The sequence below is a fragment of the Leptonychotes weddellii genome, chromosome 4 (genome assembly GCF_054177405.1).
Source record: "Leptonychotes weddellii isolate Sample4059 chromosome 4, ASM5417740v2, whole genome shotgun sequence".
NCBI lineage: Eukaryota > Metazoa > Chordata > Mammalia > Carnivora > Phocidae > Leptonychotes > Leptonychotes weddellii.
In genome coordinates, this window is record NC_138372.1 from 84,239,151 (window position 1) to 84,256,358 (window position 17,208).

Below are 17,208 nucleotides of genomic sequence, written 5' to 3' on the forward strand. Positions count from 1 at the left end.
TAATATAGAGTTATATGTATGTTGTGGAATTCTGTATAGTTAAAACGAAGGGACTAAAGGTACATACATCAGGCTAGATGACTCTCATAAACCCACCATTAAGTATCAAAAAAAAAAAACAAAAAAACCCCCCCACAAGTTAAAGAAGGTTACCTAAAGCCCAATATTTAGATAAAGTTTAAAATCATGTGAGAAACAATAGTAAGTCTAGTGAATTTTAATGTATTGTTTGCAGATATAGTCATTCTACAGTACAAGTGTTAAAATATGTATGAAGCTGATAAATTCAGAATAGGATAGTGGTTACTTCTGGGGAGGAAGGAGAGAGGGAGGGAATGATATTAGAACACACAGGGCTTCGTTTTTATATGCAATTTTTATTTTGTTAAATTTAATAAGGCTAGTTGGTAGATGTGTGGGATTTTTGCTGTATTATTCCGAATTTTCTGATTGTGTTATATTCCGTATGCATATTGCTTTGTTGTAAACATTGGTAATAAATATTATTTCATATTTGTGTCGTGTGGGCATTTACACACATCACACCACTTAATCCTCATGATGACCTTATGCAGTAAGTAGGGCAGTTATTATTATTCCTATTCTACAGTTAAGGAACTTAAAACTGCAGAACAATTTGTTAAAAATTGGATTGGGGACTCTGTTGTTTCTTATTTCGTGGAAATATGATTTGCATGGAAATACTCTGGTGAAGTTTCCTTCAAGTCCAGCCACTCCCTCCTAGCGAAACCTTGGTAAGGCACTTACTCAATGGGGGAATGAATTGTATTAACAATAGCTAAACGTTTGTTCAGAAAGTAGTCATTCGAAAGTACCGGAGGAGACCTCCAATAATGACTTTGTGACGCGGAGGATACATATTTACAAGTCAATTCTTCGGAGGCACAGGCGGGTTTTCTGCTGGCCACCGCCCCCTGGCTCACTCAGTGACCTTGGACAAATCACTTAACCTTTCACTATTTACAACCCAGTAAACCGAATGGGTAATATTCATGACTGCTCACTCAGGGCTCCTGCCAAACACTTTTTTGAAAATTAGGGACCGATTTAAGGTCAATCATAATGCAACAATGTCAACTTTCCAATGCAAATATTCTCCAAGCCCCTTATTCCTCAAAGACTGTTTCCCCTCTCATTTAAATGGTGATGTCTATTTTAAAGGAGAATGAATTTATACTTTCTAAAGATGAATAACTTTTGTCACCAACTTACGAATGCCTTTTCTTAAAAAATTAAACCGATGCCTAACCAGACAGAATAAAAAGTCATCAATTTCTGTTCCATTGCCCTTCCCCGCTGTGGTGGCTCTCGGAGATTTTTGAAAGCAAGCCGTTTGTTCACCGTAATGTTTAGAACCTTATATCAACACTGATCATGCTTTATGAAAATCCTGTAGGTTCTGGGTATCCTGGTGTGGAAGGAGACTAAAACGGCGCAGAGCGGCTCCAAATCCAGGCAAATAGGGACAGATGAACTAGGAACCGGTGCGTCCAGGGTAGTTCCGACTTTGGCCGCGAGTTGGAGCGGCTGTGGTGTAGGGCTTGGGACTGGCCCTGGAGGCTTCTGGCAAGGAACTTGAGCCCCCTCGCGGCCGAACTGCCCGCAGAGGCCCCAGGTCCCTTTAAGGCGCCCTGCGGGCCGACCCGGAGCAGAGGGGGCGGGAGGACGGCTCGCGAGCGCACGCCACGTGACTCGGCTGCCAAGTGCGCTCGCGAGTTTGACAGAAGTTTGAATCGGCCTCGGGGGCTTTCTGCAGCCGGAGGGGCAGAGCGGCGGTCCCGGCCTCGGCGAGCGCCCGCTGCAGCGCCCGCGCCCCCCGCCCCGCCAGCCTGGAGCCCGCGCCGCCGACCGCGGCCCGCGCTACCGCACCGCTCGCTGCCCCCACCGCCGGTCAGCAGCCCCCAGCCCCCCCGCGGTGTCCGCCGCAGCCTCCCGGCCAGGGAGCCGAACCCCGGCGCTGCGCCCCGGCCCCGCTGTGCCAGCATGTCTTCGACGGAGGGCTCGAGTCACGCGGCGGACAAGTCGCCGCGCCCGCAGGTATTCCCCGCGCGCCCCTGGCGCTGTCTTACCACCCCTTCTCCACCTGGGTGTCAGGCCGGACCCTTTTTCCGCCCCCTCTCCCGACTGTGAGTGGGAGGAGGACCAGCGCTTTCCCGGGTCCCCCGCCGCCCTGACCGCTCGCCGGCCCTGTCTCCGCAGGTGGACCGCCTGCTGGTGGGGTTGCGCTGGCGGCGGCTGGAGGAGCCGCTGGGCTTCATCAAAGTTCTCCAGTGGGTGAGTCGATGCTCTAGCCGCGGGCTATTTCGGGAGCCTGGGCTGTGACGCTGACCCGAAGCAATGTGGCCGGAGTGGGGGGCGGGGAGGTGCTGCGGCCGGCCGTGACGGCAGGGTGGGGGGCGGCGACAGGTGGGCGGGGGAGGGGCGGGCTGGGGCTGCTTCTCCAACACTTGGTGGCAGGAGGGCGAGGAGCAAGGCATGCGGAGTCCGGGATTCGGTCCTTCTATGTGCAAGGAGCACTTGCCCAGGGCGCTCACATTTCACCCGGGCGAGAGGACCCGGGTGTAACCTTTCCAGAACTCTGATCCTGCACATACCACTCCTCGGTGGCGGGAGGGGGGAGGAGGACAAGGAGGACGAGGAAAGCCACGGAGGGCAGAGGAGGGAAGGAGGCGGGCGATGGAAACCATCCTGCCCCCCAACCCACCGTCACTAGATCTTGAAGGTGGGCTCCAGGGACAGGGTCCTGGCTGGCAGTTGTCCTGTTGAGGTCACTAGAGTAATCTGGGTTCCTGTGACTGAGTGAAAGGGTGAATGAATGAATGAATGAATGAATGAATGAATGAAGTCTATGACTCTAGGATTAAATAAAAGAAAAAATATTAAGACAATAAAAATCACACTGTGGCCAAAATGTGGCTTGTAGAATAAGATAAAACACTGAGTAGGGAAGCTGGGGCTCTGGGTTTCAGACGTGGACCTGCCTTTTCCAGCTTTGTGACCTTGGGCAAGTCACTTCTTTGGACCTCAGCTTCCAACATTAGTTAACTGTTGATCACACCATTCCCAGGGTCCCCTTCTGCTCTCAACTGGTTGGTATGCCAGAATATTGCCCTTCATTAGACTCACCCCGTGACCTTGAAGAAATCACTTGCTCATTGCCTCAGTTTCCTCTGTAATAGTCTAGGAGAAATACATCTCGTTACCTCACTGGTACTTTGAGATATTGGTATATTCTCTGTCCTTACCAGTGCCCAAGGCCTCCTGAGTGTAAGTTAGGAATGTGGACAGGTGCAGTCACTCTTTCAAATCATGAAAACTTGTTGGGAGCATTTAGTACACTATAACAGAGGAGATTTAAGTTAGACAATCCACACACCAAATGGTGTGTGAATAAATTAATGTGCTTTCAGCCCAGAATTCAGCTAAGGAATAAGTTACCATTAAGACTGAGGAGGATTGAGTTCTAAAGGACTTTTAAATCATAGGAGACAAGAGTGAGCACTGTGTCACTGATTCCTGAATCATCGTTTGGATGGGAATCATCAGATCTGGAATTCAGGGGCAATAGTGCATTTGGGGTTATCTTCAGATATCTGAGACCTTGACTGGGGCTATAGGCCAGGCAAGGAGCTCCCAAGTGCAAACTCTGGGACCTGGTGGGGACTTTCCACTCTCCCTACTGCCTCAAGAGCAGTTGGATGGACTGCTGACTGAGCAATTTCACCTCCCCCCCTCCACTTCCCTGTTCTGACCCACCACTTGAGTACCAGTGGTGGCCATGTAAGAATGATATTAAGGCTTCATGTGACTGCCATCCACAACTAGGGAGCCATTATGAGGAGCAGAACCTGAAAGGTAAGAGTATAATTTTATCATTAAACTAGACAAATGGATCTAAGGGAAATTTGAGAAAGACTGTCAAGGGATAAGGAAAACAATGAGGTTATTAGACCATGGAATCATCCTTCGTGGGGGGATTCTGAAAAGCTTCCCTCTTCAATCCTTCTATCCTTTTCTCAATGCTCCCCCCCCCGCCCCCAATCCACATTTCTGTAAAGGCTGCACAAAACAATGCCTAGGAAAATGATCCTGTCTCCTCTCAGGGTCAGCACTGATCCCTAAGAGTTAAGACCCATTTGACTTTTATGATCCTCAACTTCTTAGAGAGGGGGTGATGCCTTTCTCTCATAGTGCTAAATCTGGGGGCCCAGGGCTAGACTCTGAACTCAGCCTTCATGCGAAGGGCAGCATCAAAGGGAGACATGATTTGCTTTCACTGCCATCCTGGCAGCCTAGCGTGAGTTTCACTTGCCCTGAGTCTCTGCAGGATGAGCTCATGTAAAGGTACACAGGAACCAGCACCAGAAATGACAGAGAAAATGTCATTTGGGATTTTCACTCATTTCCTGCTTGGAGGGATCAAATGCTCCTGGGCTGGAAAAGGAAAAAAAGAAAACACAGATCTTGCATTTATTGTAATGATGCTTGAAAACTTTTGTTGTCGGGGCACCTGGGTGGCTCAGTCGTTAAGCGTCTGCCTTCGGCTCAGGTCATGATCCCAGGGTCCTGGGATCGAGCCCCACATCGGGCTCCTTGCTCAGCGGGAAGCCTGCTTCTCCCTCTCCCACTCCCCCTGCTGGTGTTCCCTCTCTCGCTGTCTCTCTCTCTGTCAAAAAACAAATAAAATCTTAAAAAAAAAAAAAAAAGAAAACTTTTGTTGTCATTGTTATCCAAAAGCAATTTTGCTGGAATCCTGAAAAGAAGACAGCAATATTAGGCTTTTATTAGTTAGGGGCTTGGCTTAGAGTGTCTTTTTTTAAAATTCAGAAATTAATCTCACCTCAATTCCAATTCTGGACCAAGTCCTCACCAAGTCCTCACAAAGCTAGCAAAATAACATGGGTATAGATCAATTATTAAAGAATGGTTTCCTAAAAAAAGAAAAAAGGCAGATTTTGAGGTTGAGGGGCTTTGGTTTAAATTGAGTCTCCTCTATTTTCTAGCCATAGAGTCTAGGGTACCTAGGGTAAGTAACAAAATCTTTTTGGGCCTTGGTTTCGTATATGTAAATGAGGGTGAGATCTATCTCATGGGTTCACTGGGAGGATATAGGAGGTGATTTTTGTAAAGCATCGAAGCATTCAGTCCAAGCAGTCCAGGAGATATTCAATGAGTGTTGGTTCTCCTTTCCCCTGTTCCTAAACCTCCTCTTTCCCCTAAATTTCTTCTTTATGCAGACTGTCAGCTAGACTTGTCCTTTAGTTAGATTACTCAAATGTCACTGCCAAATCCTCGCTTTGAGGGTAAGGCACAAAGGAATCTCCTGGATTACTCAGTCACTATTCCCATAGTAAGTCATATTATCATTAACTGGGTGTACCCCTGATCAGTAATTTACCTTTGAGTTGCCAAAGCCACTTACTTGGCTCTCGGGTCTCTGTAATGAAAATAAGCTATTTCAGTTGGTGTGGGGGAATGCGAAAGAATACCATCAGAGTCCATAAAACCAATGAGATGACTGTCGGGGTAAGAGTAGGGGGAAACCTTGTCTTCCTTGTGTCCCGCACTAACTGGGGATGGGAGTGATGTCAAAGGATCATCACCATCAAGCAAGTCGGCACCAAACTGGTGAGGTTATTCTGACATCCTTCCCAAAGAGAAGCAGAGACAGGAGGAGGAGGGCATGGAGAGCAGTGTATGACCATCGCTGTCCCCAGCAATACAGGGCCAAGAGGAGGAAGGCTGGTTGGCATCAGAACTTCAGAGATCCGCATCCCTCCGCTCCACTGTCTCAGGGACTCCACCTCTCCTTGGCTCCTGTTCTTTTTGAGCAGTTTGTCCAACTCAGACCCTTGTGTTGGGTGACATGGATGGTTTCAGTTCTTTCCTGCTCTTCTCTGTGCCTCAGTCACCTGGCACATTTAGGGAAGAAGGCAAATCTGATGCAGAAAGGTGGAGGGGACGGGGTCAGGGTGTCTTCCTCTGCTCCTGCATCCCAGGTGCAGAGCTACTCCCTGCCTCCTTACAATCTTCACTGAACATAGGAGAGAGCTCTCTCTCTTTTTTTTAGCCTTAATGACTTTGTGATGCAGAATTTGATTTTGCTTGTTTGAGCATGACACTTTTTTCCTTGACGTAAACTCGAAAGAGAAGGTACCAGGTCTTATTCATCTTTGTGTCACCAGCACTTGGCACATAGGGGATGGTCAATAACTGTTTGTTGACTAATGAATGAATGAAGTAGAAAGAGCACTGGACAGGGAATCAGGAGATGTGAATTCCAAGGCTGGCTCTCATGATAGCTAAATATGACTTTGGGAGAGTCACTTGATCTTTTGGGACTTTAGTTTCCACCTTTGTGAAATGAGACCATTGGGCTTAATAATCTCTGAGATCTTTTTTTTTTAAGATTTTATTTATTTATTTGACAGAGAGACAGTGAGAGAAGGAACACAAGCAGGGGGAGTGGGAGAGGGAGAAGCAGGCTCCCCGCCGAGCAGGGAGCCCTATGCGGGGCTCCATCCCAGGACACTGGGACCACGACCCGAGCCGAAGACAGACACGTAATGACTGAGCCAGCCAGGTGCCCCTAAGATTTTATTTATTTATTGGTCAGAGAGAGCGAGAGAGCACAAGCAGGGGGAGAAGCCGGCAGAGGGAGAAGCAGGCTCCCCGCTGAGCAGGGAGCCGATGTGGGGCTCAGTCCCAGGACCCTGGGATTATGACCTGAGCCGAAGGCAGCTACTTAACCAACTGAGCCACCCAGGCATCCCTGTCTGAGATCTTTTTCGCTCTGCTGTCCTGTGAACCTGTGAGGTTCCCCTCAGATTTTTCCCTTCGTCCACTTACCTAGCAAACTTTATGTTTTCTGACATCAGATGACTGTGTGATGTTCGGATTTAATTATATATTCTGATTGACAAAGAGCTGTGTAAGGTGGTTAGGGATTCCTGACTTTCAAAGACTCAGAAGAGAAGAGGATACAGCTAGGACTAAAGCTATTCGTGGTATATTTCACTCTTTGAGGAATCATAGAGCAGGGTTCAGGATTTTCAGAACTTCAAGGTTATCATCTAGCCATAGCAGAACTTTGCACAGTGATGGTAAAGTTCTGTGATCTGTGTTGTCCAATATGGTACCTGCTAGTCACATGTGGCACTTGAAATGTGGCTCGTGTGACTGAGCAGCTGAATTTTTAATTTTATTTAATTTGAATGAATTTGAATGTAAATAGCCACACTTGGCTGGTGGCTACCATGGTGGATAATGCAGCTCTAGAGTACGAGTTCCATGAAGACAGAGATTTTTCTCTTCTGTTCACTACTAAATGATAGTGCTTAGAACCGTGCCTCGTACACAGTAGATGCTCAGTAAGTGTCATCTTTCTGTAGATATGCCTGTCAGGGAAGTGCTGGTGAAGAGAAGGCCCCACAACTGACCATTCATTGCCCCAAGTTAGGAATACCTATTTTCTTAGGGGACCTATATAGAGCTACCTGCCAATAGGTAAAAATATATCCAACTGTGCTGCCCTTCCTAGAATGTGACACCCTAATGGGCCAGAAGCTAGGAGGAATAAAGAAACCTGTAAGAGGCTCACAGAGCTGACAAAAATTCGAGAATTCCCATGAAGAAGAGCTGGAGAAGCACCACTGTTAGGCCAGTGAGGACGCTTGGAGTATATAAAGGGTAATGATGCAGAGGCTTTGGGCAACTTCTCTTCAGCTCGGTCAACATGAGCAAACAGGGCTCTACACTTCAGCCTCTGTAAATTAAGCCAGATGAGGAGGTTATTCAAGCATTGGGGAGAGTTATGCTCTCTCCTTTCCTGGATGTGTTTTTTTTTTTTTTTTTTTTAAGATTTTATTTATTTAACAGAGACAGAGATAGCGAGAGCAGGAACACAAGCAGGGGGAAAGCAGGAACACAAGCAGGGGGAGTGGGAGAGGGAGAAGCAGGCTTCCCGCTGAGCAGGGAGCCCGATGTAGGGCTCGATCCCAGGACCCTGGGATCATGACCTGAGCCGAAGGCAGATGCTTAACGACTGAGCCACCCAGGCGCCCCTACTGGATGTGTTTTAAAAATGGAGACCATTCTCATTTGTCTGATCTAAACCTCCTGGAAACAGAGAGGTGCCCATTATGACCTTTAGAGAGGGGTCAGTGGCTCCAGCATGGAGAAGATCTGCCAGGCCAGGCGATGCAAGGCGGGGCAGGGGCAACGGGCACGACCCAGGGGCAGAGCACAGCTGCTGGTCAGCCCAGCCAAGAGCACACTGATTGCATTACCCTCATCCAGTGAGAGCAAGGCCTCTCGATTGCCTGCTCCAAACCCCTCCTTGTACAGATGAGAAAACTGAGACTCAGAGAGCAGAGCAATTTATTAGAGTTCACCCAGCTAATGAGTGACCCGGACCAGGGCTAGAACCCAGATTTCCAAACTCCTAACCCAGGTCTGTTTTTACTCCATAACGCTACCAAGCATTAGCAAAATCATGTGCACACAACTCTATTCTAAACTCTTGGTGCAAGCCTGGGACGTAGATGAGCTGTCTTCTAGGTGCTTAATGTCCAAGACACCAAGACACAGAGAAACACACAGAAAACAATCATTAACAGAGTAAGCTCTGTGCTTACTAAGAATGATTCCATCATGTACAAGCCTGTACAAGGTAAGTGCACAGGAAATGGGGCCTGAACAGATGAGGTGGGAGGATCAGAGATTCCAGCTTCTCACCTCCTTTTCTAACCAGTGTGTTTCCCCAGAAAGAAATGCTAAAACCGTAGGTTGAGGACATTTCATTTCACTTAAGACAGGAGGTTTAGTAAAATGTGATGAAAGGTGAAGAGGAAAACAATTCAAGTGATCTGAAATGCCTCTGGTTCTTAACACTGAGCCATGGCAGCATCAACAGATTACAAAGGGAAACACCACTGGGGAAAGAGTGGAGGCTGATAAGGCAAGTGGAAGCTACTTTTCTCTGGGCTTGAGCCAGGACTGTCGCTGCAAGGAAAAGGACCTTTGGGGGAGGAGAAGTTAGGCTGGCAGAGCGAGGGACAGCTCCCCGCCTGGCCCCTCTGAAGGCTTGGCAGAAGTTGTCCCTTCTAGCTATACCTCCAGTGAGGCAGGAAGCCACTGGAAGGTAGCGACAAGGGAACAAGATTCAATGACAGCTCCAGAGGAGAAATGGAAGGAATTCCAACACATGCCTGATCCCAGTTGGCACAGAGGTATCTATTTCTAGGGTGCCTCTCCCTTGGGGAGGAAATTCAGGTCCAGCTTTATGCTAGACGTTTCCAAAAGCCTGAACTGCTTTGTGTTCGTCATCATCTTAAGGAGGCTACCTGTCACATCCAATGGGAAGATGTGGAAACTATCCATTTGCTCTCTGTACGTCTCCCTCCAGACACGCTTGTACATGATGGAATCATTCTTAGTAAGCACAGAGCTTACTCTGTTAATGATTGTTTTCTGTGTGTTTCTCTGTGTCTTGGTGTCTTGGACATTAAGCACCTAGAAGACAGTTCATCTACATCCCAGGCTTGCACCCAGAGTTTAGAATAGAGTTGTGTGCACGTGATTTTGCTAATGCTTGGTAGCGTTATGGAGTAAAAACAGACCTGGGTTAGGAGTTTGGAAATCTGGGTTCTAGCCCTGGTCACTCATTAGCTGGGTGAACTCTAATAAATTGCTCTGCTCTCTGAGTCTCAGTTTTCTCATCTGTACAAGGAGGGGTTTGGAGCAGACACCACTCCAAGTCAACCTCATTCATTTGGCTATTTGGTCTGGCACTCGGGTGCAGTGAACACAGCATTCTGAGGCAGGAAGGCCAAGGGAAGCCATGAGTCCCTGCCCAGGAGGGACTTGACTAAAGGAAATCCTCCTTCACCCCCATAACTGTACCTGCTGAGAGTCAGAAGGTGGTTCTGAGGGGATATACCTTGGCCAGTTGAGGCCTTCTGACTCTCAAAGGGCTTCCTTCTCCCTCAGCTCTTTGCTATTTTCGCCTTCGGGTCCTGCGGCTCCTACAGTGGAGAGACAGGGGCAACAGTTCGCTGCAACAACGAAGCCAAGGATGTGAGCTCCATCATTGTTTTGTTCGGCTATCCCTTCAGGTGAGCAGGAATTGATTTTGACCCCACACAGCCTCTCTTGCTGGTTTGGCAGGACCTGCTTGGACTCTTCCTCCTCCAGAAGCCTAAAGACCTTTTGTTTAGTGCCACTTCGGTTCAAATAGAACTACAAGACTTCGGTCCTTCCTGCCCTTTAGGAATTTCAGACACACTAACCATAGAAAAATGTCAGGGAAACTCAGATAGGTCATTGTTATAATAATGTTCCAGTCCATAGATAACCAATAGCAGGTAACAAAGTTCCTACAGAAAGAACCCATGCAGTTTGGAATGGAGGCTAGTTGGACAGGTCTCTCTGACCTTCAGCGACCTCCTCCCTGCCTTGAAGGTTAGGGAGCTTGTTAGTACTTAGATCCTAAAGAGTTGATGTGGGGTACCTCACCTGGTACACTAGAATACAAGGATATATACCTTGACCAGGAGGTAGAAAAGAATACTCTTTCCTGGCTATTTGGGAGCCTAGGGAGGGGAGTCCCAACTGCTCAGAAGAGAGCTGGGAACAGGGCTCGCCTTTTCAGAAATTTTTAGTACCAACGGCCAAGTTAGGTTAATATCTCTTGTCTATAACAGGGTTTTGTTTTGTTTTGTTTTGTTTTGTTTTGTTTTGTTTTGTTTTCTGTCCTTATTTTGTCCCATATAGTCTCATGGGGAAGGGGTGCTAAATAAGGCCTGAGAATGGGAAAGTCCAACCTTAACCTGGCCACTGTGGGCCTGTGCTCTCTGGGGGGCAAAATGAAGCTGATCTCCCTGGTGGTTTGGCTACCAGAAATAGATGCACTATGTATATTGTGGTTGTGACCTAAAGGGCCCTGGAGATACCTGGAAATACATGGTCACCGTATCTGGGCAAGGTAGATGAGGGTGGGGTAGTGGCTGAATGGGAGGTAGAGTTGGACCAGATTTCTGGGGATGTTTCTGTCTTGACTGCAAGGTTGCCTCCAGAAACATTCCTCCCCCCATGTCCCCTTTCTTGGCTCTGTAAGAGTCCCAGGGTGAGAAGTAGCGCAGGACTATTCCCAGCGCAGGGACAGTCCCCTGCCTCCACAGGGAGGGTATTGCCCCAAGCTCAGGATGACACTCCCCTGCCACCCACAGGTTGAACCGGGTCCAGTATGAGATGCCTCTTTGCGATGAGGACTCCACCTCCAAGACCATGCACCTGATGGGGGATTTCTCTGCTCCTGCCGAATTCTTTGTGACCCTGGGCATCTTCTCCTTCTTCTACACCATGGCTGCGCTGGTCCTTTACCTGCGCTTCCACAACCTCTACACAGAGAACAAGCGCTTCCCGCTGGTGGTGAGTGGGCATTGGCCAGGAGGGATGGGGTGGAGAAACTGAGGAGGTGTGCCTCCTGGGACTGATGTCACATTGAGCGGGGAGGACACCCCGATGTGGAAACTCCTGAGTCTCCCTGCCAGCTCTTTGCTGTTCATCCCCTTCAGGTTCTGTGGTTCCCACAGCTCCGAGGACTCTGCCTCTAGCAATCCCCCATCGCTTGCTGTGCTCAGAGAGGGCGTAGCAGCATCAAGAAGTGGGCTCTGGAGCCAGACTGCCTGGGTTCAGATTCCAGGATAGTCCTTTATAGCTGTGTGCTCTTGGACAAGTCACTTATCCCCTCTAAACCCCAGGTTCCTCAATATACAGGGGGATAAAGTAATACCTATCTCATAGTGTTTGGGGGAGATGAGTGAAAATACAGGTAAGATATCTGGTATATAGTTAGCTTCAATAAGTGTTAGCTATCATTAATATTCTTCCCCCTCTCCTGTCTCCGTAACCCAGGCATGCAAGGTGGAAGGGGTGCCCTTGAGGACCCCATTTGTCTCCTGCAGTCTGCCACCAGGGGTAGCTGAGCAATGGTGATCAAAGGAAAGGCTTGAAGGCGAGAGTGGGGAGATTAGGCCACCTGGGTTTGGGGGTGACAGTGACCAGCAGGTACCTTGATACCTCGTTGCTTGACCTCCGTTCTGAGGGCCTGGGCAGGGGTAGCCCTGAGTGGCAGCGTTCCTTTAGTGGCAGTAAACAGATTCCTTAAGATGACCTGGGCTCCCTGAGGCTCCAGGTGTTGGGTAGGACGGCAAGAGGTAGCTGTCCTGGGATCACAGGATCCCAGGGCATTATGGCCAGATGAAGAGAAGTAGGCCATCGGGGGGCCTTTCTGAGTGCATTTCCTGTCCCTCTGCTCCTCCCAGGACTTCTGTGTGACTGTCTCCTTCACCTTCTTCTGGCTGGTAGCTGCAGCCGCCTGGGGCAAGGGCTTGACGGACATCAAGGGGGCCACACGGCCATCCAGCCTGACGGCAGCCATGTCAGTGTGCCATGGAGAGGAAGCGGTGTGCAGTGCTGGGGCCACGCCCTCTATGGGACTGGCCAACATCTCTGTGGTGAGACCTGCAGCCGCTGCTGGTGTCTGGGGGAGGCCGGTCCCAGCTGGCAGGTTCTGAGAGGAACAGAGAGGGTGTCTCTCCAGCCTGTATCCCCTGCAACTGGAGCCGGTGACCCCAGCACCTACGGGTGGCTGCTGGCCCCTGGATGACCCCGAGAAGACATGTTGGTTTTGGGGGGGAACCCAAGAGCCACTAGCCTCCTGTTCTTTCCTCCTTCTGTACTCTGCCCTCCCATCTCCCTTCTCCCCACCTCTAGGCATGCTCTCCGTGACTGCCTCCCACTCCTCCTGCCTCTTGACAATGTGTGTGCGAGCATGTGAAGGGGCGCGCAGGCTGTGTGGCTGGGCTCAAGACTGGGAGCAGACCCAGAGTGAAAGAGAAGGGCTTCATTGTCACCCAGGCCTCTAAACTGGAAAGGGGCTTTGGGCAAGGGTGGGCCCAGCTGGTGCACAGAGGTTTGGCCATCCCGGTTGTTAGAATGTGGAAATCTTTCCATATCAGTTGGCACATAGCTGAGGCTTCAAGCTTTTCAAATGCCCCCGTCACCTTAGCCTTGTCCTGAAAATGGCTTAGAACTCCCCAAGGCCCAGCAACTGAAGGGGTTTCATCGCTGGCACACCAGGGAACCTTCTAGACCTTGTTAGAACCCTGCTGATAGGTTTTAGCCCCCAACATTTTATTGTAAAAATTTTCACACATACAGTAAAGTTGTAAGAATTTTACAGTGAACACCCACACACTCGTCGCCTAAACTGTACCATTAACATTTTCCTAGACATGCTTTATCACATATCTGTCTGCCCCTCTTCATCCATCAAACCATCTTATTTTTCATGCATTTCGAAGTCAATTGCAGACATCAGTACAGTCCCCCCCAAAATACTACCTGCTGATAGGTTTTTAAGTATCTTTTTAAAAGATTTTATTTATTTATTTGACAGAGAGAAAGAGAGAGTGCGAGAGTGCCCAAGTAGGGGGAGCAGGAGAGGGAGAAGCAGGCTCCCTACTGAGCAGGGAGCCCCATATGGGGCTTGATCCCAGGATGCCGGGATCATGACCTGAGCCGAAGGTAGACGCTTAAACTGACTGAGCCACCCAGGTGCCCCTTAAGTATTTTTGAATAAATATTTGAATATAGCCCTGGCTGGGTCCCTGGCCCAGGAAAGGAGCACCTTGGACAGCTCTGGTCACACCCACCCTTGAAAAAAGGCACTCAGAACAGTGCTGTGGAGAGCGCCCTAGAGCCCTTGCTCCTTGCTATGCTTTGCATGATGCTTCACTCCAGGGGCCAGATTCTCCTAGCGATCAAGCTACAACTCAGGTGCGTGCTGTGGACAGTTAGAGACTTTCATCAGAGAACCCGTGGTGGGTATCGGCATTGAACCCTGCCTCTACATCCAGTTCTCTGTATTTTAGTCTTCCCAGCCCTCAGCCTCTTCCCCCACCCACCACAGGGACTCCCCCGCCCCACCCCCCTCAGTTCCCACAATGCCCTCCTTACTGTTCTCACAAACTTCCCTGATGTCTTTGCAGCTCTTCGGCTTTATCAACTTCTTCCTGTGGGCCGGGAACTGTTGGTTTGTGTTCAAGGAGACTCCGTGGCATGGGCAGGGCCAGGACCAGGGCCAGGGCCCCAGCCTGGAGAGCGCTGCTGAGCAGGGAGCAGTGGAGAAGCAGTAAGCAGCCCCCACCTGGCTCCTCCTGAACAGGACAGCACCTCTTCAACCACCTCCAGCTTCCAGGACCTCCCTCTTCTTCCTTCTCCAACTCCCCTCCCCTGTCATTCTGGGCTTTGAGCTTTGAGATGTCGTCGCTGATGGATGGGCAGGCATCAGCTGTCAGAAACCCGGGCAGCCCTCCCAGTGGCTTCCTAGCCCTCCTCTGGCTGGAGCCTCAGATGGCAGGAGCTCACGGCTTCTTGTCTACTGCCTGGACCCCCAGCATCTTACTTGGGGTCTTACTTATACCCTTATAGCCTCTGAGAAGGAGCCTCTACTGCAGGGGGCAGGAGACCAGAGTCCTGAGACTCGTTCCTAGCAGCCACTTCTATCAACGTGTCGGCTTCAATAAAAGTGGGGGGAGGGGAAATTGGCTGGCAGCCTTCTTCCTGGTCCCTTGCATGAAGAGCCCACCAGCAGTTCAGTGACCCCTCTTCAATGGCTGTCATCTAAGCCTGTGTCTGCCCCCATCTCCAGTCAGCCCGCGCTCTCCCACTTTTCCCTCTGGCCTCTGCTCAGCCACACAGCCTACCATGTGGGAACCCAGGAGGCCAACTAGCCTGGAAAACAGCTCTGTAGAGGGTCCTGATGTGGCCTGGACTCAGTGGGGAGCAGATATATTGCAACTGGGTTGCAACTTCAAGATCCTGAAGCCAGGAAACTTGCTGGGGAAGCATTTCTTCTGTTCCTTCAGTCCTCCCACCTCCCTAGGCTGGGGCACTTTCTACCAACGCTACACTCGTACTTGCCCTAGAAACTCCCGACCTTCCTCCCTGCCCTCCTTCTTGGGCTTAGTCTCACGTACGGGACACAAGATGAGTGGTCTAGGAGCATCTCCATTTCAGCCCTCCCCACCTCCAACCTCTCTGTCCATCTCCCTTCCCCAGCCTCTTGGGTTTGAGACATTCAGATCCTTTTCCATGTCTGTCCAGGCCTTCCTTTCATTCCTGTGGGTCCAGATAGGGACTTTGGAAGGGCCCAAAGGACCATCATGAGGCTAAGTTGCCCCAGAGCCCCAGGACATGGATGGATGGGCCCATTTCTTCCTCGTTTTCCCCCAACCCACAACTCCTTCTCTGGCCTCTGTTTCATACTTCCGTGCCTCACCTTTACAAAAGGACATGCCCTCTCGGTTTGCCCTCTGTTCCTCCCCTGCTTCCTCATTTCTCCCAGGCTCTATCCCTCCCCACCCGAACCCCAGTCCAGGGCAGGCCAATGCTATTGGTGCTTCTTCACTTTGGGACCCAGTTCCATATTTGTCTTTGATATGTCTCCTCTTTCTGACACCTCCTTCAGTCCCTCTCTGGACCCCAGGGCCTAAGAGTCAGTGCTGACTGGAAAAGGGCCATTCATCTCCTACCCAGCTCAAAGCACTTTAGTCTGACCTTGGCCATAGGGCTGCTCAGAGAAGGATGGAGAAGGAAGAATCCAGCCATTTTCCAATCCAGTGCCAATTAGCCCACTTATCATCCCAAAGGTGAATGTGCCCTGTGCCAATTTCTCCTCCGGACTGAGACAACCCCTCCAACCTTCTCACCTCCCTAAACACCATCCATAGTAATGTGCACATTACCGGAGTACCCAGAAGACAGGATCTTTGACTTTGGGCCAATCATTTCTTCTTTGGGTCAGAGTCTCCCCACTTGACAGGGGGAGTGTGAGATTTACCTCCTCAAATGCTCCAGAACCCTTCAGTGAAAGAATTAGGTTTTTTGTTTTGTTTTGTTTTTGGATTTTGGGGAAGGGATTTGAGGAGGGAAGAGAGGAGATGGGGATGAGAGTGTTTCTAAGTCTGAACCTCTCTCTGTCCTGAACTGTCCCCATGGTTACTCAAGCAAGAGGGGGAACAGTTTTGCCTATAGCTCCAGAGACACAGAGAACAAAGAGGTGACCATTTTTCTTTAAGCTGGCCCCTGTGAGGGGCTGTGAGCAGCTTCTACTGGAACTTTGTTTGGATTCTGTGTATGTATTTATAATTTATTTGAAATGTGATGGATAAAGTGTTCTCATTTGGGGGCTGAAGTTAGCAACTGGCCCTTGAGCTAGGGGAAGGGGGGTGGGGTGGGGTGGGTATGCACTCCTGCCAAGGACTCCTAGCCCAGAACTCTCCCTAGAGCAGAGAAGGCTCTTTCTCCTCCTCAAGAGGCTGGCTTGTTCTCATCGAGAAGGGCCTTGATTTTGGCTATGGCCTTGCTTTCCATGACCACCCTAAGAGGAAAGGCTACTTCACCTCATTACCTCCAGAGGGCTGGGCTAGGCCAAGTGCTGAGGGCAGAACTGTCCTCATAGGCCTCATGTCCCCTCCAATCAGGGCTGGCACCACTGCTTTGCCTAGTGGGGACTAGGGTAGGAGACTGTGTGTGGTTTCTCCAGATTACAGGAGGCCAACAGGTAGGATGCTTGCCCTCTGCCCTACTAAACTCTGACACTGCCAGAGTGCCCACTGAGGACCTTTTCGGAATTTTGAGTTCTCTCCACTATCATGATCATAGGTCTCTTCCTTCTGGGATTGAAGATCGGGATGGGGGGTGGGGGGAGAATGTTGCATGTTGTTTTCCGATGCTTGTTATTACACATTTGAATAAACAGTGCTTCAAAGCATTTGCCATGAAGGAGCTAAGACTGGAGCCCTTCCAGGGATTTTTTTTCTCTTCTTCCCATTGCTTTAAGTTCTTGCATTTCTGCCAAAACATCATTCCACTCCTCTCCACTCTGCACCCCAAGCAATAGAGTCTGCGTTTCCTCTTTTAGTGGCACCAATTAGTCCAAAGTAACTGAGACTGGTTAGCAAATTTGAGCAAACTCAAAAAGCAAGAGATAGTGGCTTTCACAGTGATGTTTCCATTTGCTCTCCTAAGCTTCCTGTCAGGAGGTGAGGGCCGTATGCCTTGCCCTTTTAACTATAAAGGTTCTTTCTGAACAAACTTGCACATCTCTCCCCCTTCTGA

The 17,208-nt window shown here is 49.7% G+C and overlaps 1 protein-coding gene across 1 annotated transcript; it reads left to right on the forward strand.

The window, feature by feature from the left end:
- The first annotated feature begins 1,585 nt into the window (after nt 1-1,585).
- SYPL2 (synaptophysin like 2) lies at nt 1,586-16,880 on the forward strand. The gene is made up of 6 exons (XM_006749726.3): nt 1,586-2,058; nt 2,221-2,295; nt 10,012-10,136; nt 11,250-11,451; nt 12,348-12,539; nt 14,076-16,880. The coding sequence occupies exons 1-6, from the start codon at nt 2,005-2,007 to the stop codon at nt 14,220-14,222; spliced, it is 795 nt and encodes a 264-aa protein (XP_006749789.1). The 5' UTR covers nt 1,586-2,004; the 3' UTR covers nt 14,223-16,880.
- Nucleotides 16,881-17,208: the final 328 nt, after the last annotated feature.